This window comes from Trichoderma harzianum (assembly GCF_003025095.1).
Source record: "Trichoderma harzianum CBS 226.95 unplaced genomic scaffold M431scaffold_7, whole genome shotgun sequence".
In the NCBI taxonomy this organism is placed as follows: domain Eukaryota; kingdom Fungi; phylum Ascomycota; class Sordariomycetes; order Hypocreales; family Hypocreaceae; genus Trichoderma; species Trichoderma harzianum.
The window spans coordinates 1310768-1335637 of record NW_020209255.1 but is presented as its reverse complement, the minus strand read 5'-3'; the positions used below and the strand labels follow the sequence as shown (position 1 = coordinate 1335637).

Sequence of the window (24870 nt, the reverse complement as noted above, 5' to 3'; positions counted from 1 at the left end):
CTGGAGCAGTTGAGTCTTGAGCCTTGAATTGCTTTGTTGAGATTTTGGATGCATCGGGCTTCAGGTATTGCCGTGCCGTGTGGCTTGACTTTTGTGTGGCGCATCTACAGCAGAACACTCTAGGAAATACATGCACTGTTGCCTAACCTGGAGGCAAAAAGTTATGTGAAGAAACGACAAAAAGACATCAACCATATATTGAGCCGGAATATTCAGGCATGAATAAAATCTCTATAAATGAATAAATAATACAGAATTAATTACAATACACCGCCTCCAGGTCAAAGCAACTCTACGCCGGAATCTGAGCAATACACTCAGGTGCAACACTGTTCAAAACAGCAAGCGGATTCAACAGGCTCAAAGGATTGACAAAAATGTCGTTATCCGCTGCTTGCCAGAACAAATCAATCAAACCATCCTTGTTGAATCTCATGAACCGCATCCCTCTTGCACGATATTGGGCCCCGTTAGGAGCAACCTCCGTTCCATTAACCATTGTGAAAGTGCCATTTCGCGTTCCCTGGAATATATATTCGGTAGCAACCCAGTTGCCTTGGCCAATGACAAACTCGTCGTGCTGCAGCAGATCCGGCACCGAAGTGTTGTAGCGAGTAAACAAGTTTACCAAGGAGGCACGACCTGTTGAGTTTCGGCCATCGGAGACAACCGTGACGTTCTCCGTGGCAAGGAGCCCGTTGGCTGAAGCGTTCTTGTTGTTGAAATTAATGTTGAATTGTGCAGCCTTCTCCTTGATTTTGAATGTAAAGCCGGACGAGGTGTTGGCAATAGGGTTTCGTACAATCGGCTCGAGGGGTGGCGGTGCTATCTCGCCGGCAAATTGAGCGTTTTGAAGTCCACCTTCACTGATGCTAACGATGCGGCTGAGAAGCGCATCTTTGTCGAAAATCATAGTCTCTGCTAGTGTTGTCTCAAAGCGAGCATCTGAGCTGTTTGTAGTGATTCTGGTAGCACTAAGTGTTGCGGCGATGTTTCCTTCGACAATGATGAGTCTGTCAAGGAACTGAGCTCGGAGTCCTCCCGTAGGATCAAACGCCAATGCCTGCTCAAAAGCAGCTCTTCCAAGATTTGTAGATCCGCTGAAATAAAGGTCGACATCGGCTGTGGCCAGGCGACCGTTGGCTTGGACTCCCGCAACGGTGTTCTTGCTAAAGTTTGGATGGAATGACGCGGAGTGATTGACAACCTTGTCGATGTATTCTTCTGTGAAGATGAGGCCTGGCACTCCCACTGGTTTCTCGAGGGTAGTGCCAGTGCCTAACATGGCCAGCACATACGCAAGAACGGAACGCATTTTGATAATGATTCAGGATTCCTCTTGTGGTTTGCGAAATGTGTGTAATGCAGAGTTGTATATTCAATGGTTCTAACTTCTATCAATCAGATTGCAAGTAAAAGGAGAACAAAAGCAATAAGTACACGCAAGCCTTGAATAAACACAACCAATTTGGCATTAATGGTTTCAAGCAAAATAACCCTATTCGTTTGAAAGGAGGCGATCCGACGGAGTATTCCAACGCGATCGTCACTTTTTATAATTTGATGTGGAATCATGGCTACCAAAAATAATCACTAAGACCACCTGGCGTGCCAAGCCTCTCCTGGTATGGAGTTTGGTGAGGCCGTGCATCTGGAAACATAGTCTGGAGAAACTATTTCCGACGAAAATCCCCAGCGAGTGGCTGCTATAGGTTGGAATTGTTTGATGTGGGCGGTTGATGTGGTGATCAAGGTGTAAGCTTCAGCCCGCTGCAGCCAGGATTGGGGCGCGCTAATACAGCTGATACAGGAGATTGCAGACAATAAGGCTGAACAGCCGATGCTAAGACATTGGTAATATCTTATTCATCGACTCTGGCCGTCTCACTACTCGAATACTTCATAGATTACTCTCACCTCCCCATGCTTCACTTTGCATCCAATAGGATAAACTCCTAACTAGGGCAACGGCATCTTTGAGGATGCATCACTGAGTTTCTAGTCTTGTTTTCTCGAGGAATAGCTTATAACCTTAATTACTCTAAATATTAAAGATTTCTCTATACCACTTCCTACACGAATTTCCGCTGGCTCCGTAAGGGTTGAGCGTGTGTAAACTATGGCTGCACCAAGAACTCAACATTCGTTTCGCAACATCATGGACCAATTTCTAGCAGCATCTTGATACAATTACGGGTAGATTATAGCTATTGTCAATTATAATCAAGAGAATAGCGTATATGTGACCAGATCGTTGACGATTATTAACTCTCTTGTTCTTTCAGAAAGATTCCCGCTGCTCGGAAGCCGGATTCAGCTATACTCAACCACGTTCAAATTGACTTCCAGTTACATTTACTAAGCATGCCACGATGAATAATAGTAAACAGTCCTCAACTCAGTAGGTTTAGATACCCCTTCTGGGTTACGTTGGGCTGGAGCTGCCGCACTTACGCCACAACCGGGCGTTCAACATTTGCGACTATGCCGAATATGCGGGTGTTGCTTTGAATGTATGCAAACCTGGCGCCACATCGCCCAATGCTTTGGATATCATTGACTATTATAAATCTGATGATTGGATATCTTTGAAGAAATGGCCCCAGCTAGGTCGGACGAAATAAACTTACTTTAACATTTCTTAGGTCGTTACGCATATTAAACATCTATGGCAACGCTCATGTCGCCAATGACGCGGTGCCCCATTGGAGATGCCGAATAGCTCCGTTGTGACAGCTTCATTGCTCTCGAACTATTCACGTAGACTTAAGATGTGACAGCTATAAAGATGGCACTGCACAAGCGTTCTATTCAGAAAAATCATCAACAGAATCTCATTAACATCATCATCACACACAATCACCAGTATTCCAATACAACCAACCAGCATCTCATCAATTGACACTCTTCATTTACCAAAAACAAACTTCACACTACACTACAAAATGGGTGCTCTCGAGGAACACAACAAGGCTATCGTTAACAAGTATTTCGAGGAATACTGGGTTAAGGGCAATGTCAACGTGGCCGACGAGGTCTGCTCCGACGACTTTCTCCAGAGCTACCCCAACCATGGACCTCGTCACGGCAAGGAGGGAGCAAAGACAATGCTGAGGGAGTTTATGGAGGTATTTAATAATCATCCCAAACAAGGTGGACTCATAAGAGACTAACAGCTATAACAAGGCATTCCCCGACTTGACTTTCCGAGCTTACCAGACCCCATTGATTGCCGAGGGCGACTACGTAGCAGCCCAGTGGGTTGGCGGCGGCACTCACACCGGCCGTGCCTTTGACGACTTTACCGTGGGCGAGCTCAAGACGCCCAACACTGGCAAGAAGATTCACTTCTCTGGCATGACCATCTTCACTCTCAAGAATGGAAAGATTGTTAAGGAGATTGCCGAGGAGGGCGGAATCACTGTTCTGCAGCAGCTCGGAATTGTCACCCCGCCTAAGCCTGGCAAGGAGATTGTTTATGATAAGGATGGCAATCAGGTGTACTAATGGACTGATGCAGTCCTTGCTATGGAATGGTTATACTATATAGACAGGTTCATTCGTTAATTTAAAATGATGTATCTACAAGCACTTCCGTCCACAAATACTCCCGGATATGTGAGCGCCTTCCATCCAGATTCAAAGAGAAAATGCCCGGAGTTTGGATCAAAGCTCAATAGAGAGTGAAAATCTGTTTGAGCCTAAATTCCATGTTTTGCTGCTGAGAGAGGCTCGAAATTCGATGACCGAAAAACGCTGTAGACCTATCTTTGGGGTTCTGCACAAGATTATAAACGAAGCTTGTATGTTGCTATATCTATGCTTACAGCGTGCTTTTGGATGCAGTTATCGTATGAAAAAGATCATAAGACGCTATCGTGAGGATCCCTGATACGGTCCAATTGCCGGCATGGTATAATCGCATGACTTCCGCGACGATTTCTAAAAGTTGAAGATAGGGCTGTTGGCGTAGTTGATCAACAACTAACGAGCTTGCGAATTGGCAAAGTACAGCAAGCTAGCGAAATCCTCCCGCTTTAAAGTGAGTTCAGCTGGGCAGGGGTCCCTAGCTGAAAAGAGCTGGACACTGGGGGATGTACAGCTGTGGAGTAGTGAATTCGAGGCTATTGGAAAGCGTTCTAGGCCACGCGGAGGCCGCTCATGCTATGTTTTAGCGGAGATAATTCTCCTTCAGAAGATATGGAATGCCGTTTTATTATAAAAGCATTAGATACTGCCTTGTTCATAGATCTTCCAAGGTTATAATCTCCGAAACCTTACATCGAATTACTGATACCTCATTTGCGCTTAATACTATTGCATACATTACCCTTGACATCTTGCTCAGAGTTGCCCATAATGTCTGAGACAGTTTCCATCGAAGACCTGGAGGTTCGCAGATTCGTGAGAGAGTGGCAGAAAAAGGATTCACCTCTTCGCATTGACTGCGCGAAAGCCATGATGTCCTGTCAAGATGAACAGAGAGACGCCGAGTTCAAACGGGTCCTCAAGAAGCACGGTTATGAGCTTCTTTCCATAGAGAAGCTGGTGGAACTTTTAATGAATCCTCCACAGGATCTAATCGCCCCCGTCGATATACTATTGAAAGCAAACCTACGATCGATTTGGGTTTCTTTGCAGGCGTCTACATGATCACCTCTCCACCCTGCCCTTCAATCAGAGAGATTAGGCAGCTTGTCGTGGAAGACTATTGTATTTCTTGGATGGAGAACGGTTTAAAAAAAGCATTCAAACCTACGGTAACGGTGCACGAGAAGGTCGCTTTCGATGGGAGGAAAAATTCGGAGTATCAGGTAGAGTGGGGTGATAAGGAAACGGAATGGTTTTCAGCACGATATTCGACGCAGTTTGACGACTCGGCGAAGAAATTGAAGCAGATGTTTTTAGGATTTCGGAATATTCAGGGTGGGATGCAATGGCCGTTTGGCGGTATTCGGTCAGACAAGGCTATTTAAGACGTTGCAGACTCTTAGTTGGCAATTACAGCGGGAGTCCAACCGGAGTCATCTTCTTCGGCGCCATTGACTATTTCATCCATGGACAGCGGCAAGCTTTAAAAAAAACCTTGAAGGCGCACTCAAAGAAGACAGAGTCTGGAGGATTGAATAACAGAGGGGAGTTTCTGGGAGACATTGAGCATCATAAGGCTCATGCCCTCACACCTCACGAAGTCTGAATTGACGCACCTCTCCGGCAAGCATGTGGAATCCATAATTGGCAAAGTTTGAAGATCTATCGACTGCAAACTAGAGATCAACCTCATCAAAGGTGTTTGTAGCAAACCCCAATTACATGACATGGTTAGTGTCAGGGGAAACTCGTCCGCTGAGTTGCTGGCTGTATAAATCTCCATCACTACAAGCTGGGCGATAGACCGAATGACAAGTACATATTGCTTTATCGAGTCGGAGCCAGGGTTCTTTTCTGCTTGAATAGAGTCGCGATGTACCTGGGATACTTAGCTTAGTTAATTTTCAACCAAAGAAAGTAAACAAATGTATTGAAAACATAGTCTATGTCCAGAATTCGCGTTGATTCATTTACCGATCTTGTTCAACTCCCACTGGCGATGGTCCAATTCAGTCCAATTTCCCAACTTGGCCAAGCTGGACCCTGAACGTGATGACATCGTCCACTGATGGGTCTCACTAATGCACCCTGACCGCGTTAGCGGGGGGGTTGAACCGCGACTTTAATATTTTCTTGTCGCGTTCTCGAATTAATGCCTGTAGACTTCATATCTGTAAAGTGTTTTAATTCCACAATAACATAGGCCTAATATTTCCTCCATTAAGCCGTCGTCAATCATGTCGGAAACACCACAAGAACCTCTTACCACCAATTCTCGAGCGTAATGGTTTCCAGTTGCGCAACAGAGTGTTCAGTGTTGACGGCGTCGAGCGTTATGATGGCGAGCGTTTACAGAAGCTATTCAATCCCTCGACTCTCGGACATCCGCACGATCAAAGATATACGGAAACAGACACCCTGAAGCTGTTCAAAAAGAGATTTTTCGCTGCTCAGTTGCAATTCTATGAAATCCCTTTCAAGAAGTCATCCAGCAAACCGCAACTGCACCTTCTACTTCAAGATGCAGTTCGTCAGGGCAAAGTAACACCCCCCAACTCTATACGCAGCACACAATTTGACCACTAGACATCTCATTTCCCATAATGTCACCATTCCTAATTCGCGAGTAACTATAGTGTGACCGTCTTCCCCTGTCAATACTGGAACTGGAGACTATAATGCGAGCCGATCATGAGCCTCTGCAGGCGGAGTGGGAGGCCAATTACATAGCATGGCGTAAGGAGAAGAGGCGAAGGGACGATGAAGCCTTTAGGCTTGCCAGGCGAAGGGAGGACGAGGCCTTTAGACTTGCCAGGTCAGCCAGTGAAAGGGCGGCCCTGGATCACGAACGATTCATTGCCACGTACTTCTTGACGAATGGAAAGCAGGATATGAACAAAGTTAGAAAACTACTGGTTCTGCGCAAGGTGCAGAACGCACGGAAATTTGAGGATATGGCAAAGACAAGAGCACCCAGCCTGTTCATCTGGCACAGTCGGTCAGATCGCAATGTCTACATCGGATGGGATAGGGACAAGGTTCTAGATTTGGCATACAGAACAACAAAAGATGATGAAAAGGCAAACAAAGCGCGGAAAAAGGTATTGTGGGAACAGCAACTGGAAAGACACCGGGAATATATCGCTCAAGCACAGCTCGGAGAGCCGAGTACAGGGCCAAACAAAGACCCACAGGGGTTCAGTCTTGATCGATGCAAGGGTTCCTACGTTGTCCGCTGCGCGGAGATCGCAGACGAATGGCTGAGCTTCCTAAAGGGACGAACTTTCACCATGGATATATGGAGCCGAGATGAAAATACTCTGGTCGCGGCATTTGACTTTGGCTTAATAGAGGGAACCATGATCCTCGGCATGACGGAGGACCTGCTCAAAGACGATCCCTACGAATCCGACCAAGACCTCGAAGCCCGTTTCAGTGACGAAGAAGAGGAAGAAATTAGTTTGGAGGAGGAAATGCGTCGTTTTCTAGAATGGGGCAGCGGAAGGAAGCGCAAGCGGAGGGATGAAGCTGAACTGGAGGCCAAACGGCAGGCCAAGGCAATGAGACGTGCCGTGTATACTTCCGATCTCGTGGCCGCAGAACTGACAAGGGCCAAGTCGTTTATGAGCCTGACGCTGGCCACCTAGATTTCCGGACCGATAACTGTGTGGAATTCGCTGGCCGAGTCTATCTAATGACGTGGGTTGGTAAAAACGTCTGGTTCTACGGCTACAAGGTTTCAGACACGCCGCGTGTGGAGCCGGAAGACTATGATACACTTTTTAAGAGATCTGGGTCCAAGTATATAAAATCGGATGTAAAGAACTTGTAGATAGGAATGATGTCCCGGAGTATGTGCCGTTGCTTTTCTTCCCCTGTCAATTCATGCGCATAGTACTGTATAAGTCATAGCCAAAGGTCGGCTGTGAGTCAGCCGGCGTTTCTTTGAGCGAGTTCTTCTCCGCAAAGTCAATGGTTTGACAGGAGGCTTTTGTCCCCCCTGTGGCAGGTGCTAAAGACTATATCACCGAATCGCCGAATCTCCGTTAGTATTCTTCTATAGCATTCATGTGTTATTCATGACTGTCACCTTCCTTCTATACGGTAATCTTTTTCACCAATAAAACATTCACTTCCTGAGAATCGGCAGCCTGGAATTCATATTTCATGCCAAACACATTGCCCTCAATGGCAGGGCAGACTCCTCTAGGACAGAACATATTAGACCGTAGATCACAGCTCCAACCCATCCCCCATTCGCTTATCTGCCGAAAACTGGCTAGAATCGTATGCTAAAATGCTTAATACCCGCAAATTACATGCGGTCTAACGGTTGGATGACAGGCTAAACAACGATCGAATGAATGCCGACCTCGTCGGACTTGTGTGCGGTCTCCGCCCGCTCAAGCCGCGGAAAGATCTCTCTTCTACCGCTAGTTGTCTCTTTTAGTCGTCTCCTTTTCAGGTTCTATTTGATTTCTGACATCATAATTTTAAATTATTCTTATTAAGCGGTAGAAATAAAACTCCGAACACCAGCCAACGTGTCTAGTCTTCTCTCATCAGGTATCATGCTGTGTATATGGCTAAGCATATCTCTTCAATCATTGACAGTATCACTTCTTCATATAATAGGTAAAAAAAAGAAAGGTGTACAATCCTATTTCACCTGGAATCATGTGGCCAAGAAGCTGAACAAGTGTCGTCAAGCTTTGTGTTGAGCTTAAATGTGAATCTTGAATCAAGCATTTCTACACCGTAGAGCCCTGCAAGCCCATCTGCACCTCCAATTCTAGGATTAACAAGTGCTTGATTAGTATGAAAACAAACCTCTAGCCGACTAGCTCTTGTGAATGCCGACTAGGCACGGCATTCATCATTCAACCTACTCTACGCCGTCTGTTCGGCGATCTGTCATGCTTGCCAAGCTCTGGTGTTTCAAAGATCTTGCACTAGTATAGTATATATTTGCGAGAACTTGCAGAACCCACCAGGCCATGCCTAGTAGCTTGTTATGCCGATGCCAACGGGCCATTGCCAGTGCGACCCTATTACCATCCGATTTTTACATCTCGCAAACAGAATAGGCAACCGCTGGCTTTACACGGATTGTCGTCGGCAGTATTCCGCATATGCGTCCTGTTGCAACGTTACACATCATAAGTTTCAATAAAGAAGGATAATATGAAAATTGCAATTGTTTTATCGGATCTCGCGCCCCCCGATGAGCCCGATGAGCCAGAATGACAGTTGGACATGATTTCTCTAAATATGAATGGCCCAACCCCCGGATTTTAGCATATTATAAGAGCTTTCAAAAAACTTACAAGAAACATTATCATTGAAACTAAAGATTTGTTTAATTTATTCCAATCCTTTCATAGTTACCGACAATGCGTTTCGCCATGGTTCTCGCAACGATGGTCGGGCTGGCCGTTGCCGTGCCCAAGTCGCCTCTTTACAAGAGACAGTGCCCGACCCAACCCCAAGGCTGCTGTCTGAAAACCACAAATTGCCAGACTTGTTATGAACAAACTGTGCCTTTTCCATGCAACTGTGAATGCTTGGAAGTTGGAGGTTGCCCCTGCACTGGGATTGACTATGATCTGGACCCCCCGCAGTGTGTCCTCTGGAGCGCTGGGCCTGGAGGACATGTGAGTTGAAGATATTTTATACGCTCTATTGTCGAGTTTTCTATGGCCATGGCTAACTGTTGATGTAGTGTTAAATTCATCACCAATTCATGGAGCAGCAAAGTGTTGGGGGGTGGGCTCATTTAGGCGGAATACACTGCTTGTGACTTCAATGGGTTCGAATCTGTGCCAACGCACTCGATGACACGACAGGAGCACTTTCAGACTTCAAAGAGAGTTTATGTCACAAACAAAGATACACAGAGAAACTCAATGTTGTTGGTCCATGGAATGTTGACAAGACCTTGTTCCTTGGCATAAACCGTGCACGTGATGTAGGCAGCTTCCCGTCCTTAAATTGACTTCCTCATTCTCTTCACGATCATCTTCTTCTCCATCCACTCTTCCAATCCTCAAGGTGAGCAACATGCCGACACCACATCACATGCGCTTCCTTCGTGACCACTTCACTTCAGAAGAGGAGGTGCTGCACGCATGCATCCGCGACGAAGATCTTCAACGGCTTAAGCAGCTACTGGGTGCTTCGCCCGCTCCGGACGTCCAGTTTAATTCCTACGGATTCGGTCCGCCAGTTCATTTCGCTTCATGGTGTGGCAATTTGGAGGCCGTCGAAATGCTTCTAGCGGCTGGCGCAGATCCTCTACTTGTGAGCGAAGGCGGCGAGGAGCAGCTCATAGCCATCGCATTCGCTGCTGGAAGGGGTCACCGAGACATTGTCAAGCGCCTCTGGGGGTTTTGTCCACCGGAAGTTCATGTGCGTAGGGGCAGCAGGTATTCGTCGTGCTTCATTATGGCGGTAAATCACGGACATGCTGCTATTGTGGAAGATTTGCTAGACTGGTGGGATGGCTGGCCACACGAGTTGAAGTATCATGCACTACATGGCGCCGCACTGCAATGGCGCCTTGCGGTAGCTTCTTTGCTCTTGCGCAGAACATCATTTGACCAGTCCACTCTGCAAGAAGCACTGCGGGTGGCTACATATCGCAGAGCATTGGTGTCTGACGGTGACAACGGACATCGCGAGGCCATTGACTTCCTGAACCAGCAACTCATGATTGAGTTGTTGATTGATGCTGGGGCAGATCCGAATGAGTGTCCAAACAACGCGCCGCCGCTTATATACGATGTCGCTTCTGACGCAAACCTTACCGGCGTGCTCAAGTCTCTGCTTGAGAAAGGCGCAGACCCCAACAAAACCGACGGGTCTGGTAAGTCTGCTCTGCATGTTCTTGCTGAGCCTGTTGGAATATTGGGTCCGATCCATATAATGGGCCGACCGTTGCCTATAATGATGAATGAGACTGCGATTCGCCTCGTATTGCAACACAAAGGTTCTGTATCTCAGCCAGACAATGCAGGTGAGTGTCCCTTGCACCGGGCTGCTTATGGACTAGACTTGCGTCTCTTCCGTCTATACCTGTCATCCTGTCCAGAGCAAAGCCAAGAGTCTCTGCTTCAGTTAACAAACCATCATGGGGAGACGATGCTGCATTTTGCTGCCGCCGGGTGTAACGTTGAGGTGATGGAGTTTCTGATTGCTCAAGGTTTGAATGTCAATGCAACCAATTCCAACGGCTGGACACCCTTGATGTGCGCTCTAATTCCCATCGACCGTCGATATTATCGGACGAAGTCGGCTGTCGAAGCGATACAGGCAGCTCAATTTCTTCTCTCTCACGGCGCTGATACTAGTACCGTAACAGAAGAGGGCTTGACGCCGCTACACGTCCTCTCTCTGCACCGTGATAACGACGTCAACGGTAAGATGGCAGATTTAACTAGGAAGTTAATATCCCGCGGTATCAACCCAGAAGCTCGCGCTCGTCTGTTGAGACTAGACAACAGTACTATCGCGCCCTCTCTCGGCTTCCCCTGGGGTTACCGTGCGAGGGGCGTCATGGCAGATCCGCCAACTCACAACATGGTCATACAGCCCGCACTGGCGCCGTTGTACTGGGCAGCCCAGCGCGGCGCTGTCGGTGTCGTCAAAGCACTAATGGCTCATGGCGTCGATGTTTCGTCGATGGACGACCAAGGTATCACTGCCACCAGAATGGTAGCCAACTCAAAGTTTTTGGAGAGGCAGCCCGAGCTTGTTGAAACCATTATTGGGCTCTTGCTGGCTGCCGGCGCTGGATTCTAAGGTATTTGTGTAAGGTTTCTATCTGTGTGATATCCTGCCTGGAGGAGACAGGAGAAGGTAAAGTACATGTTAGGTAAGGTAGACACGGTAAGATGAATGCTTGAGCATTTAATCATCCTGGGCCATGTGAACGTACAGGAGCGCCATTTCAATTAACTGAAATCATGTTGCTCTTTGTAAATGATGCTTTAGAGTGATATATAGTGAGAGTTACAGGTATGTATTGTGATGATAAGTCACTGCTTGCTCGCTTTGTGGGGCAGCTGTCGATATCCGCTAGCATACGGATATAAGTAATGAGCTTCAAGTTGGCTAGATAAGCAAAATAAAAAGGACAAAAGCACGCAATGACAGGGCTTGACTGATACATTTCAGAACGTAAACTTGATCCAAACCTATGCCAAGACCTTGCTGGTATGTAAGAGCCTGCGTTACGGTAAGCCATGTGGTGAGCTGAGATGTCGCTGTTTTAGGCATGTAAATGGACTGAGCCATGCAGAATTATATCACTCAATGCCGTTTTTAATAGCCAGCTGGACTAGAGATGGTAGGCTTGTAATTATAGCCGAGCCTTTCTCGAATTGATATAATCGTCGTGTTATGACATAACGGAATTGCCGAGATACAGTGTAAGTGTCATAGACCGCCCAAAACACATCGCGACCGGTAAGGCCTTTATACAACATGGCTTGAACTCCAATGGCAGAAAAAATAAAAATAGTGATAAATAGACCGTTATTTTATCGCCATACTTTTTTTCTCTTTTGCTCCTTTCCCCCTATCATGCCATTATGAGGGCGAAGGGAAGACACGCCCATGGACGAAGGGATCGCCGTCTAGATGTGGGGACCGCCCATCTGCCGGTCACGTTTCCCGTCATGTGACTTACGCAATCCGCTCTCCGGAGTCCAACTAGTGAATCGCCGCCGCACTTTGAACAACCGGGCATATCCTCCAAACAAACCCCCAGCCATTGCGGCCTCAAACCACATCACAGCAACCCGCAAAACACAAAAGGAGCACCTCTCCAGCAGCACTCCGAACAAATGGCCCTCCTCCGACACACCGTGCGCGCGGTGCGATGCGCCCGCAAGCCGCTCCCTATCACCGCGCGAAGCCTCTCCATGACGTCCCGACGACAAGGCGGCCACGGCAACGAGTCACAGTTCGAGCCCCCCTCGGGATGGCTCTGGGGCATCAAGCCCGGCGAGAAGCCTGAGCCTGAGGGATGGGAGTGGCCGATGTACCTGTTTGGCGCCAGCCTGTTGGTTGCGGGTGTTGCTTTGGCTTTCAAGCCTGATACCTCGTGAGTTTGCAGCCGTTGTTTTTGCTGCGTCCAGAGACGAATCGACGATATCTTTACTTCCATGGGACTTGTTTCGCCTTTCTTTCCGTGAAGGCTTTCTAGGATGTGGAATTGGGAACGTGGAAGTGGAATATATCGTTGGCCTCGTTGCTGCGCTATTTTGATTGTGGAACATGCACTGACTTTACGATTCATAGCGTCTCTACCTGGGCTCTTGAGGAGGCACGAAGGAGATTAGAAGCCGAGGGCGTTCTGCCAGACCCCTCAAATCAGGAGAAGAAGAACTAAGGAGTGTGGCTGGTTTGACGACGTGGGGGTATTGAACGAGTCGGGTTCATGTTCACATAGAGGAGAGGAGGGGGGAAATGGTATATCAGACTCGGGAAAGAGAGTGGGGTGGGAGCATCGTTGGAAGTTGCCAACATGTACATGTTTACGGCATTTTATTTTCCTGGTTTTCTATCGTTACAAAGACATGGTCCCTCAAACGGCACGAATATTAGACTGGGTTGTTGGACAAAATGATTCATGATTGCACTGCCAATGCTCAATATGTGACGGCAAACTTATAATACGCTAACCAAATGGTTTCCCGGTGTCTACTCTCTTTTTTCTTTCTTTCTTCTTCTTCTACCCCTTACACCTTGACGCTCCACTCGTGCTCAATGTCGCCGTACTGGATGGCCTCCATCCACTCCTTGATCTTGAGCGCAATCTCGCCAGATTCTTCAGTCTCCTTCAGGCCACAGTCAACGAGCTCGCCCTTCCATGAAATCTTCCTAATAGGGCTGACAATAGCGGCGGTTCCGGCACCAAAGGCCTCCAGCAAGCGGCCCTCCTTGGAAGCCTCAGCCAACTCTGCCATGGTGTACTTGCGCTCGCTAATCTTCCAGCCCTCAGGAGCGAGGCGCTCACGGGCAAGCGCAAGGACAGAGTCTCGAGTAACACCCTCGAGAATGGTGCCGTCAAGAGGAGCAGTGACGAGCTCCTTCTGGCCGGTAACCTTGTCCTTGATGGCAGCGAACATGTTCATGGTGCCGACCTCAGTGACGTACTCCTCCTCGCCGAAGAGCCACAGGTTCTGCTGGAAGCCACGGCTGGCAGCCTCCTGCTGGGGGACAATGCAAGGAGCGTAGTTGGCACCAAGCTTCTTGTCACCAACACCACCGGGCCAAGCGCGGACGGCGTAGTTAGTAGCCTCGAGAGAGACGGCCTTGAAGCCAGTGGGGTAGTAAGGGCCAACGGGAGAGGCAATCACGTAGAGCAGGGCAGAGCCGGGGGCGCCAACGCCGAGAGTGCTCTGGGTACCAATCAAGGTAGGTCGCAGGTAGAGAGAGTAGCCTCGCTGGGCGGGGATGAAGCGAGAGTCGAGCTTGGCGAGCTTGGAGATGAGCTCGACGAGGGCGGTGGGCTCAAAGGTGGGCAGGGCAATTCGAGCCGCCGACTTGTTGAGACGAGCCATGTTCTTGTCAGGGCGGAAGAGCCGAATGTCGCCATTCTTGTCCTTGTAAGCCTTCATGCCCTCGAAGCACTCAAAGGCATAGTGGAAAACACAGGTGGCTGGATCCAGAGACAGGTTCTGGTAGGGAGTGATGCGAGGCTCAAGCCACCCATCGTCCTTTGTCCACTCAATGGCAAGCATGTGGTCTGCAATGATTTGTCAATTATGCCCTACTTTCCATACACATACAACACAGAAAACTCACCAGTAAACTCCTTGCCAAAGACGAGGTCCTCGGGTTTGAGCAACTCCTTGGGCGCCTTGGTCTCCTCCACGGAAAGTCTTGAAGCATCCAGAGGGCGCTGTTTTGAGTGAGAAGCAGCCTCGGCCTTGATGCTGTAGAAGCGGGCAGCAGGGCGATACGCAGGAAGGAATCGCGAAGCCCGGGTTGCGCTCAAGAGCGCCGTTCTGGGGAAGGCTGAACGCATTGTGATTGTGAGTAAGGCTGTCGTGGTTTTTCTTTCTGAGGCCCGGCGGGGTTCCAATTATATACAGCGTCAGATATTCAACAAGTATAAGACCACCGGTTCTCACTCGAACAAATGCGACTGAACTCCTTTTGCCCAGTGCAACCTCGCCAATTGGACTTCTGGACAAATATATATAAGGAATTGTCAGAAGGAAGAGAAAGATCGCGAAGACGGAGAGGGTGGATAAGGATAAGGCGAAGAGTAAACTAACCGCCCGGAGCGGTACCGGACTTCGGGCTTAGTCGTGCCTGACGGAGTACATCGTGGGTACCAGGATCATACGCACTTATACGCCTTGGCTTGCGGTACCTCCAAGTTAGCGCCGGGCATGTTGTTGCTGAACAGCGAGTCTTGGTGCTCAGGCTACTGTAGTACATGAATTACTGCAATTAGAAATTGCCCGGAGATGGTTCAACAGCCCGAAGGTACCCGCGCAAGCCGTAGCAGGCCGCTGATGTTTAGTGTACTCGGTGCATTGTCACTTGCTGGTCTGGGCAGGGAAGACAATGACAATGTCGAGGAGTCACCGATATAGGAGAAGCGTGGACTGTAGTAGTTTGATTGCACTCATCTAAGTTGTTGGTGATGTATGAGTTTGGCTAATTGGATTTGGGTGAATCATATTTTACAGATGCCAACTCTATCTGGGTAAAGTACTGGACCCTAAAACTGCGTACTTCGGGGACTGAATTAGCAGTTACTTGGCAGGTTTGTCTCTCTGCATGCACGAGTTACTAACATCAACCTTCTTAGTCAGACGCCTACTAAGAGCACCTGTGGCTTGCAGGCGTGGCGCAGTTGTCGCCAAGCTGCTTGATAGCATCATGTTATCAGTGGCGTGGCCAATAGCAGACAGCTTCGAATAGCATCAAACCTGGCTCCATGCAATTCGGACAATCTCCAAAACGCGTGTCATCGCTCAGCCTCGCCCTCTGATTTGGCCAAGCGGCAGTACATACGCAAACCCTCCTACTGCACAAGCCCTCAGCCTCGAAATCCTGCTGTACCACTCCAAGTGCGCTGGCGCATTTAACCCGTGCTATCAGGCCGTTTTGGCGCATTCAAGATCGTGCCTCTTTGTTTCGTTTGTTTGCTCGCAATGAAATGATCTCTTAATTACGACATAAGATTCTCTTCCACGCGACCCATCATGTTCTCCAATGCGCTCAAGTCCTTTGGCAGCACCAACATCTCCTCTAACTATACGATATCTCCGAATCCTACATCAACGGCCGGGCCATGGAAGATTTACGATGCGAAAAAAAAGTCCACTGGCAAGACGTATAGCGCCTTTGTCTTTGACAAAAAGGCCCTAGACGCACACGGCAGTTCTGTGGGCAAGGGCAATGCTGCATCCTACAAACGCAGCGTCGAGGAGGTGGTTGAACGCCTGAAAAAGGAAGCGTCCAGTTTGGCCAAGCTGCGGCACCCGAGTGTCCTCGAACTTGTCGAGCCAGTGGAGGAAACAAGAGGCGGTGGTTTGCAATTCGTCACAGAAGCTGTCACTGCGTCGCTGTCAGGCTTACTACAAGAAAAAGACGATCAAGAACGTTCTGGCCCCGGTGGACGATCCAGCCGATACGTTACAGAGGATGCCGACGGTGTACGCAGAAGGAGAGAAATCGAAATTGACGAGCTGGAAATCCAAAAAGGTTTATTACAAATCAGCAAGGCATTGGAGTTTCTACATGATAATGCAGGCCTTGTCCACGGCAACCTGACTCCCGATGCAGTCCTCATCAATGCCAAGGCATGTCCAACTCTTCTATATGAGCGTTATCATCCGCAGGCTTCGACAACTAACCATGTAATAGTCTGACTGGAAGATTAGTGGACTGTCGTTCTGTAGTCCCGCAGACAATTCGGCCAAGCCTACCTCGATCCATGGCATTAGTCTGCATGAAGTTCTCAACTTGGACCCTAGGTTACCCAAGTTTGTCCAATTAAACCTAGACTACACCTCTCCAGATTTTGTCATGGATAACAACCTGACCCCCTCTGCCGACATGTTCTCACTCGGTCTGCTGTGTGTGGCTCTATACAATTCACCCCACCAGTCGCCAATAGAGTGCCATGGAAGCCTCTCTTCGTATAAAAGGACGTTTTCTTCCCCTTCTACCGTCCCTACGACGACCAACAACTATCTCTCGTCTAGACCACTGCCCAGGGACTTGTCAAATCATGTGCTCCCCAAGCTCATCACAAGGAGGCCTGCGCAGAGAATGACAGCCAGAGAATTTCAGCAAAGCGAGTATTTTGACAACGTCCTTGTCTCTACAATCCGGTTTCTCGATACTTTCCCTGCCAAAACTCCTAATGAAAAGTCTCAATTCTTGCGAGGTCTCAACAAAGTCTTGCCCTCTTTCCCCAAGTCGGTTCTAGAAAAGAAGCTTTTGCCGGCGCTGTTGGATGAGATGAAGGATAAGGATCTTCTTTCTCCGATCCTCCAGAATGTCTTCAAGATACTCACCTTGCTGCCGGCAGCGCGGAGAGCATTTAGTGAAAGGGTTCGGCCTGCCTTGAAGGCTGTCTTTGTGGAAAACGCAAAACAGAGCCAAGAGAAAGATCCTGCCCGAGACGCTGGTCTGATGGTCTTCTTAGAGAACATATCAGTAATAGCAGACAACAGTAACGGCGGGGAATTTAAAGATGGTAAGCATTCTCATTTTACCCTAAACTTCATTTGATCTCACCTATGACTGACACGAACACCCCAGACGTATTGCCCGTTATTATAGCAGCCATTGAGTGTCCCACTCCTGCAATCGTTGATGTAGCTCTGAGGAGCTTTGCCGTTGTCCTACCCGTCCTGGACTTTAGCACAATCAAAAATGAGCTGTTCCCCGTTGTTGCCGCAGTATTTGGTCGAACAAACAGTCTTGCCATCAAAGTCCGCGGTCTTCAGGCTTTCGTCGTCCTCTGCGGTGGCTCCAACGATTCCAGTGCAGACGATGCAGGCCTCAGTGGCTTGGAAGGAACCAAGAAAACGTCATCATCCAGCGCTCTGGATAAATACACCATGCAAGAAAAGATTGTGCCTTTAGTCAAGGGTATCAAGACGAAGGAGCCCGCCGTCATGATGGCCGCGCGGGATCTGATGTACGTGGTCGGGCAGACAGCCGACGCCGATTTCGTAGCCATGGATATCCTGCCCATTCTGTGGAGCATGAGCTTGGGGCCGCTTCTCAACCTCAAGCAATTCCAGTCTTTCATGGACCTCATCAAGACATTGTCACGCAAAGTTGAAGACGAACAGACGAGGAAATTGCAGGAGCTCTCCGGCTCCATCAACGGATCTACAGCCGCCATCAACGAGGACTTCATGGCGTTTGGCGGAGTGACTGGAACCGCGTTCGATGCTACAAACGGCAACGAGGATGACTTTGAAGTGCTGGTCAAGGGAAGAACAGGAGGCAGCTCGAGTGCCGCAAGGACGCCGAGCTGGGAGGACTCACCGCATGTGGCCGCCGCCAGCGTCAGTCGATCGTCAACGGCAACTCCCCAGACTCCGTCCTTTTCCTGGTCGACTCAGCCCCCCATGAGCCCTCCTGTGAAGCAGACGAGCACGCTCCAAAGTCAGCAGCCTTCTTTCCGCACTGTCACTCCTGACCTCAACCGCTTCGAAGTCATGACACCCAGCTCGACACAGTTCAGCCAGCCCTTGCAGCCGACGCAATCTAGTTTCCAGCAAACGCCGGCGCAGCAGTCTGCACCAAGTTTCGGTTGGTCGTCTACCGCTTCAACCACAACCAAGAGCTTCACGCCGCCGCCATTGGCGTCAAACTATTCTTCTACGTTGTCAAACTCCAGCTCCGGTTCCGCGTTCGGCCAAGGCATGACCAGTTCCATGTCCAACATGTCTCTCAACTCGCTCAACGCCCAAAGACCCGCGCTGAGCGACTCCCGCGGCTCATCGTTTTCCCTCGCACCACCACCAGCCGGTAACTCGATGACAACTCCTTCTTCTTCAGGACTATCGGGATTCAGTCTCGCGCCACCGCCAACAGGATCGCAAAACGTATGGGCTTCGAGCAGTCCATCCCAGCAACAGAAACCAATGGGCTTTGGTGGAATGAACAATAGCTCGATGGGGGCCATGGGAAGCGGAAGTTCGTTTTCAAGTAGCGTCCCTCAGCAACCCCAGGGGCAGCAACAGCAGCAGCAGCCAAAGTCCGGTCTAGAGAAGTATGAAAGTTTGATTTAGCGTAGACTCATTATTTTCCTTACTACCTAATAATCTGCAATTTGGAATCCATGCTTGGAACGAAGAGGAGGGGTGTAATTTGTACAAAAAGGATGAGAGGATCATGGAATCTCCTTGCCTGTCAGGTAACTTACTATCTGCAGGGGCAAGGTTAGAAGATCACAAAAGGTTTAAAAAAGGCCATGCAGTACTCTGCTGCGATAATGCATATGGACTAAGCTATCTACAAAAGACGTTGATATCTACATAGCATGTCTGGAAACGGGGGAAGTTGCAAAATAAATAGATACCATCCAATAATGAAAATGCTCCGCAAAATGTTCTAAAGAAGAAGAACTAAAGAGTTGAAAATAATATCTGCAATTTACATATGCGTGAGTAATTAGTATCTACGATCGACACGCTCAACTTGTCATGTTACATAGAGTTTCGAGACAAAGTTTCCCTATCTCGCCCTCAATACGAAAACAAAAAAAAACAATTTGGAATGGATAAATTACTCATCGCTCCGAATCAAAAAGACTAATCATCAAACCTGCTTACGCCCCCGCCATCCTTCAGACGCACCGCACCATCTAATTCCAGTAAGGCTGCTAACAACAAAGTTCACCAGAGTCCACTAGCATACCTCAACAAAAAAGGCAAAAAAATGACACGAGAGGGGAAAGACAAAGGATTCGATTAGAACCAGTCACATCATTGTATTCTCATCATAGTCTCAAAATCTCTATGTGGGAAGTACATGACAACTCTAGAGAAGTCTTTCTCGTCATGCCCTCCCGTATTAGCGAGGCCACCCTTCTAAGCCCCCCTCCCATTCCCGTGTATATGTATCCCTAGTGAAAACGACAGAATATTATTTTGGGCAGAAAAATTGGATGCCAAAGCTCGCTTGACATGCTCACGAATTAAACAGTTGTAGGCTCAAGGGGGTAGAACAGAAGTTGATAGAAAACAAACGCAGACACAGAAACAAGAACAAGAGCTCAACGTATTGCAGAAACGCAAACGGAATAACATAGGAGATCCGGAACGCCGAATGTCTTTTAAGCGGACAAGGCTGGAAATGTATCGGCTGAAAAGAAACTGGCTGGGAGGGGGGCGAAAAGAAAAAGAGAAAGAAAGAAATAGGACAACAAGACCAGCGTCTTGTTTACTGAAGCATCCACCGATTCCATAGCTGAACCCGTTCAGGCGCTCTTGGTTCCCTTGGCTTGTTTCCCATCTTTGCCATTTTGAACAGGCTTGCCATTCTTAACATCGCCATTCGGAGAGGCCTTGCGACTCTTGACATTGCCGTTTGGAGAAGCCTTGCCATTAACACCTTTGACATCTTTGCCGTTCTCCATCTCGTTGGCAACTTCAGCCTCAGGCTTGTTCGTTGTAAAGACATGGCGGCTTGCGTATCCTTCCTCTGTGCGCACATCAATCTTCTGGTCGACCGGCACCATCTCGTGAACCAATGGCCAGTTGAGCCGCTTGCACAGCTCAGCAACCACAACGTCGCAATCGCCCAGCAAGTCGATATCAAAGTTGATGTGGGAAACAGCCTGGCGCGAAACGTAGATTTGCGGGATATGCGGCGGGAGAAAGCTGACAATCTCGGACACGGGCGTAACCTTGAGCGACGTTCCAATGACAATCACCAGATCGACCTTGTCACGGTCATTTTCCGTCAGGCGCCGTGAGAACTCATCGGGAAGAGCTTCGCCAAAGAAGGTAATGTCGGGCTTCATGACGCCAGCACTAGGGATGTCGTACTCAGAATTCTCCTCGGAGCTGTCATTGTCAGCCCACCGCCGCCTCTTCTTCTCTGCACCTGCAGATCGCTTTCGCTTTGGAGCACCAGAGGCCTTGAGTGACGAGAGACATCTAGTGCACTTGGGGATCTTGCCGGCCCTAATGTCTGGAAAGATCTTTTCGCCCTGGATCTGGTAGTGGCACTGGACGCAGCTGGCCGTGCCAAACGAGCCGTGGCACTGAATGAGCTTTTCCTTGGGTAAACCCGCCTTGACTTCGAGATTGTCAATGTTTTGCGAATAGTTGGTAAGCAGCTTGCCGCGCTCATGGAGCATGGCCAGGAACTTGTGGGTGGGTGTGTAGCGCTCAGTTGCGGGAATGATGTCCTTGGCGACAGAGTAGAAGATGGTCGGGTCTTGCTTGAACACCTCAATGTCAAATACCTCTTGTGGGTCGTTGAGGCCTAAATGCTCCAGCTTGGAATACAGACCAGTGCCCTGGGATCGGAAGTCCGGGATGCCCAGAGAGGTGGAGATGCCGGCGCCCGTGATGACAATGATATTCTGGCACTTTTCGATGAGCTGCACAGCATCGTCGAGGGTGTTGTAGCGGTGCAACTTGGCCCGCTTGGACAGCTCTCGCGTGATGGCCAGCGACAAGAGGCTGAAATAGGCCTCATCCGGCTCGCCCTCGAGAAAGCCAGGCGGCCGGATGCCAAAGGCGCTGAGGAGCTTCTTTGCGCTATATCGGCCAGCATCGACGGTGCGCTGACAAAAGACAGCAGGCCCCTGTTCACGCAGTTCGCGACGCAATCTACATGCCTCTTCTGGAGTGCAAATGTCTGGTCCTGCAAGTGGGAGAGTCAGCACTGGGGATTCCATCACGACAGATCAGGTCATGTGTAGTTTCGAATCAGTGGCAGCAACCAAAGGAGGCAATTTCCGGCTATCCCCCAGACTAGTCGCGCCCATTATTGGCTTCGGGTATTGCGTAGTGTAGAGATTGAAGCCACCACAATAACAAAAAAAATTTAAAAAATAGAACAGAATGAAAAAGGCACACTGAGTCTCCCCAACACCCCAAAGCCGAAATGAGGCATTATGAGTCAACTCATGACCGTCATTTCCGATGAGAAGAACAACAAACAACGCAGAATACAGCAATATGTGCAGAACATGATGCTGAGTAAAATAAAGGTATGGGGTGGCAACTTACTACCAGAGAACACTCCACTCTCATCCGTCAGATCCTCGAGCGCATCTTCAAACAACGAATCCGTCTCCCACGAGTCGCGCACGTCTGCAACTCTCTCTTCGAGTTCGGCCAGCGAGACGTGGACGGTGGCCTCCTTGATCTCCTCGAGCGTTGGATTCTCGGGCAGCCGATCAAGGGCATTCAACTGCGCCTGAGTTCGCTTGGGAAGGGTCACGCCCTTTTTGCCTGCAGGCGCTCGTTTCATGTTGAAGACGAGAAGTTGATCCTGTTTTGGCTGGTATCTTGCGCGTGCGTGGTGGTGTGATTGCCTGTCGAATCTCTTAAGATTCGGTCCACAAGCCGGCACACGTAGAAGTAAACGTAAAAAAAGGAAAACAAACAAAGGAATCAGATGAGTTCCAGCCGGGGTAAAGAGAAATAAAGGAAAGAAGAAACGATTATGTAAAAGAAAAGAAGAAAAGAAGAACAAAGGTTAAAAAAAAATAGTCTGCGAAAAAAGGTGACAGGCTGTGTTTGTGAAGCAGGCAGACAAAGAAGTAAAAAATAGATGGCGAGGTGTGAATCAGAGCGAGTTGTGGAACCGATCCGAAAAGTTGCCGCGACAATTCGCCAAGAAGCAGAGAGTTGCCACGCGTTGAAACGGCGATGATGAAGTTGATGTCGGAGGGTGGGCAGGGATGCTTTGCTTTGATTTTCTTTGTTGCTGCTATTTCCTGGTGGTCTGGGATGGCCGTATCGAGTTCGGAAAGCTGACAGACAATGACAGACAGGCAGACGGACGGACAGTCTTACGCACCGCGTCTAAAAACAGAACAACGGGCAGAGCGTGAGACCGGTGCAACTGAAACGAGGAAACAAGGTCAAGAAGCCCAAGATTAAGGTCAAGGTCAAGGTCAAGGGAAGAAGAAAGGGAAGAAGAACAAGGTAGAAGGACGGAGAAGGAAAAGACGGTTGGCTGCAACAAAAAGATGCGAAATGGTCTAGATTGAGTCTTAAAAAAAGGAATTAGAAAAGGCTGAGGTTTGGCCTGTCCGTGCTAAAGGGAAAAGGGAAAAGGCCAAGGGGGGTGGAGGGAGGAGGTACATATAAGGATGTACTGGGTAGGTCAGGTCAGGGAATTAAGTTAAGGTAATAGACAGATCAGAGCTCGAGAGAAGGACCGACCAAGAATCTCCATCTGAGGTGATCATTGGGTGGCAGCGTGGGTTTTATCTATTTTATTTCCATTATCTCACCATGTACCTATTTTCTTGAATCTTGCTGCCTTGATGCCTTGCCTTTTCTTGGCCAACGTGTGAATCAATCACAAGGTATCACATCATCAACCCGAATTCTATCAATTTCTGCTTCTTTGTTCCCCTTGCCTCTCCTTCTGGCTTCTCACAGCCGTCCACGTATCTCGCCTCGACTCGCTCTAGTCTAGTCCGTTCCGTCCATCAGACCAAATCTCCTTGAGCCAACTAGTGTGATACATTTCGAGACATACATACAGACTAAGACGCACCGCAAAAAGCACCACCCGGAGAGGTGCATCCATGGCACGGCACGCACTGTCCAAATAATGCTCATTCTAGTCCTTGGTAGATCCATCATTGTTACCATCTTATTCATCTTCGTCATCTTTGCCAATGCTCCAAAAACTCTCGTGTCAATTCATTGGAAAAACCAGCCATGTGCATCTCGTTTCAAGAGCCTCAACACGAGAAAAAAAAAAAAACCTCCCAAGTATCATCGGATGTCAAAATATACCAGGTCTCCCCCCCTCGTCTGTCTCTTTTTAACCAAACCTGATCTGTCACCTCATCATGCTTGCGTTTGCGTTTTGCCTTTACTCAGAAAACTCACTCAGCCGGCAAGCCACATAAACTCATTTTAATTCCCAAGTCTTTTGTCCCCCCCTAACTAAAAACCCAGCCAGCCATGAAAAAAACAACCGCAAACAAACAATGACTAAACAAGCACAACACGATAAGAAGAAGGAAAGAGTACGGAGTTGAAAAAGTCCATTAATGAGTAACAAATAATGAACCCGCTCCAAATCTAGACTCTCTCTGTCTTTCTCTCATTCAACCAAACTACGACAAGGAATACTCAAGTAAACCCATCATCTACCCCGATACGACACGAAATGCCGCCATACCTAACACAATAGGAATGCGCGCTCACAATCAAAGTACACTACATACAGCAACCCACAAGAACACACACACAAAATAAGAGAATGAGGGCACACGTGTTTCGACCCGAGAGATGTTGCTCCCTATCTGCTAATACCCGACCAGGTTCCGACCCATGCTCGGCGCCCCCCAAAAAAGTGGCCTTTATTTTATCATCATTGCCGTATCCAGCAATAAACCCAACTTCCTGCTTAGCTGCCCCATTTCTTACTTTACTGCCCGTATTTGGACCTCCACTTTCATTCTCCCCCGTACCACTTCCGTAATCCGCCCAAAGAAGAGAGGACAAAGGACGTTAAAAGACAAAGACAAATGATTTCGCACTGTTATTCCATCGATTTCGAATTCATGCTAGTTAATTCTTCACATGGCTCTATCTAAATGATATATATATGCCTCGATCCATTCAGCAGTCATCCATCCATGTAACAAATAATCCTCTCCCCAAGTAATACTCACAGCATCCTCGTACGCAAGTTAAATACAACAGCATCACTCACTCAGACACACACACACACTATTTCCTCCCACCACAGCCTAATCCCTCCCAACCCAACCCCTCCATCCCAATCCCAATCCCAATCCCAATCCTCCCTTGCGCCATTAGCTGCAGTCTGTCTTCCCGTCTGTCTGACACATGTCAACTATCGAAAAACTCAACAAAGTGTACGTGTAATATACAGCTCTCTCTAGTGTGTAATAAATATGTATAGTATATATTAGCTTAGCTACCCAATGTTATGCATCCTCATCTACATCATTCTATTTTACCATTTCGCCGTTGATTAAGTTGATGGTCACTCAAGGACACATACACAGACACATGAGTCGGGATAATGCCGCACGCAAATCGCCATTCGTTAGAT

General features: G+C 48.5%; 11 protein-coding genes across 11 annotated transcripts; 7 read left to right on the top strand and 4 right to left on the bottom strand.

Annotated features, from left to right (window-relative positions):
- Positions 1 to 292: 292 nt before the first annotated feature.
- M431DRAFT_482850 (hypothetical protein) lies at positions 293 to 1315 on the bottom strand (the record flags this gene model as incomplete). The annotated part of the gene is made up of 1 exon (XM_024916070.1): positions 293 to 1315. One exon carries the CDS (start codon positions 1313 to 1315, stop codon positions 293 to 295), a length of 1023 nt encoding a protein of 340 aa, XP_024773690.1.
- Positions 1316 to 2945: 1630 nt separating this feature from the next.
- On the top strand, positions 2946 to 3507 carry M431DRAFT_86681 (hypothetical protein; the record flags this gene model as incomplete). Its single annotated transcript, XM_024923708.1, has 2 exons — positions 2946 to 3128; positions 3187 to 3507. 2 exons carry the CDS (start codon positions 2946 to 2948, stop codon positions 3505 to 3507), a joined length of 504 nt encoding a protein of 167 aa, XP_024773689.1.
- A 783-nt stretch (positions 3508 to 4290) lies between these two features.
- M431DRAFT_17414 (hypothetical protein) lies at positions 4291 to 7463 on the top strand. Its single transcript, XM_024913060.1, has 3 exons — positions 4291 to 4519; positions 5795 to 6132; positions 6228 to 7463. The coding sequence occupies exons 1-3, from the start codon at positions 4360 to 4362 to the stop codon at positions 7236 to 7238; spliced, it is 1509 nt and encodes a 502-aa protein (XP_024773688.1). The 5' UTR covers positions 4291 to 4359; the 3' UTR covers positions 7239 to 7463.
- A 1448-nt stretch (positions 7464 to 8911) lies between these two features.
- On the top strand, positions 8912 to 9593 carry M431DRAFT_144956 (hypothetical protein). The gene is made up of 2 exons (XM_024912688.1): positions 8912 to 9245; positions 9314 to 9593. The coding sequence occupies exons 1-2, from the start codon at positions 8985 to 8987 to the stop codon at positions 9317 to 9319; spliced, it is 267 nt and encodes an 88-aa protein (XP_024773687.1). The 5' UTR covers positions 8912 to 8984; the 3' UTR covers positions 9320 to 9593.
- Positions 9594 to 9636: 43 nt separating this feature from the next.
- M431DRAFT_509036 (hypothetical protein) lies at positions 9637 to 11646 on the top strand. The gene has a single exon (XM_024919220.1). It carries the CDS (start codon positions 9652 to 9654, stop codon positions 11389 to 11391), a length of 1740 nt encoding a protein of 579 aa, XP_024773686.1. The 5' UTR covers positions 9637 to 9651; the 3' UTR covers positions 11392 to 11646.
- On the bottom strand, positions 11466 to 11834 carry M431DRAFT_448691 (hypothetical protein). Its single transcript, XM_024915248.1, has one exon. It carries the CDS (start codon positions 11759 to 11761, stop codon positions 11540 to 11542), a length of 222 nt encoding a protein of 73 aa, XP_024773685.1. The 5' UTR covers positions 11762 to 11834; the 3' UTR covers positions 11466 to 11539.
- Positions 11835 to 12326: 492 nt separating this feature from the next.
- On the top strand, positions 12327 to 13292 carry M431DRAFT_509035 (hypothetical protein). Its single transcript, XM_024919219.1, has 2 exons — positions 12327 to 12697; positions 12895 to 13292. The coding sequence occupies exons 1-2, from the start codon at positions 12438 to 12440 to the stop codon at positions 12983 to 12985; spliced, it is 351 nt and encodes a 116-aa protein (XP_024773684.1). The 5' UTR covers positions 12327 to 12437; the 3' UTR covers positions 12986 to 13292.
- A 42-nt stretch (positions 13293 to 13334) lies between these two features.
- Positions 13335 to 14626, bottom strand: M431DRAFT_482844 (hypothetical protein; the record flags this gene model as incomplete). Its single annotated transcript, XM_024916069.1, has 2 exons — positions 13335 to 14344; positions 14404 to 14626. The coding sequence occupies 2 exons, from the start codon at positions 14624 to 14626 to the stop codon at positions 13335 to 13337; spliced, it is 1233 nt and encodes a 410-aa protein (XP_024773683.1).
- Positions 14627 to 15556: 930 nt separating this feature from the next.
- Positions 15557 to 19219, top strand: M431DRAFT_17410 (hypothetical protein). Its single transcript, XM_024913059.1, has 3 exons — positions 15557 to 16418; positions 16483 to 17320; positions 17386 to 19219. Exons 1-3 carry the CDS (start codon positions 15819 to 15821, stop codon positions 18870 to 18872), a joined length of 2925 nt encoding a protein of 974 aa, XP_024773682.1. The 5' UTR covers positions 15557 to 15818; the 3' UTR covers positions 18873 to 19219.
- Positions 19220 to 20062: 843 nt separating this feature from the next.
- Positions 20063 to 22071, bottom strand: M431DRAFT_88207 (hypothetical protein; the record flags this gene model as incomplete). Its single annotated transcript, XM_024923886.1, has 3 exons — positions 20063 to 20182; positions 20234 to 21459; positions 21828 to 22071. 3 exons carry the CDS (start codon positions 22069 to 22071, stop codon positions 20063 to 20065), a joined length of 1590 nt encoding a protein of 529 aa, XP_024773681.1.
- Positions 22072 to 23257: 1186 nt separating this feature from the next.
- M431DRAFT_448569 (hypothetical protein) lies at positions 23258 to 23876 on the top strand. The gene has a single exon (XM_024915247.1). The coding sequence runs from the start codon at positions 23389 to 23391 to the stop codon at positions 23701 to 23703; it is 315 nt and encodes a 104-aa protein (XP_024773680.1). The 5' UTR covers positions 23258 to 23388; the 3' UTR covers positions 23704 to 23876.
- Positions 23877 to 24870: the final 994 nt, after the last annotated feature.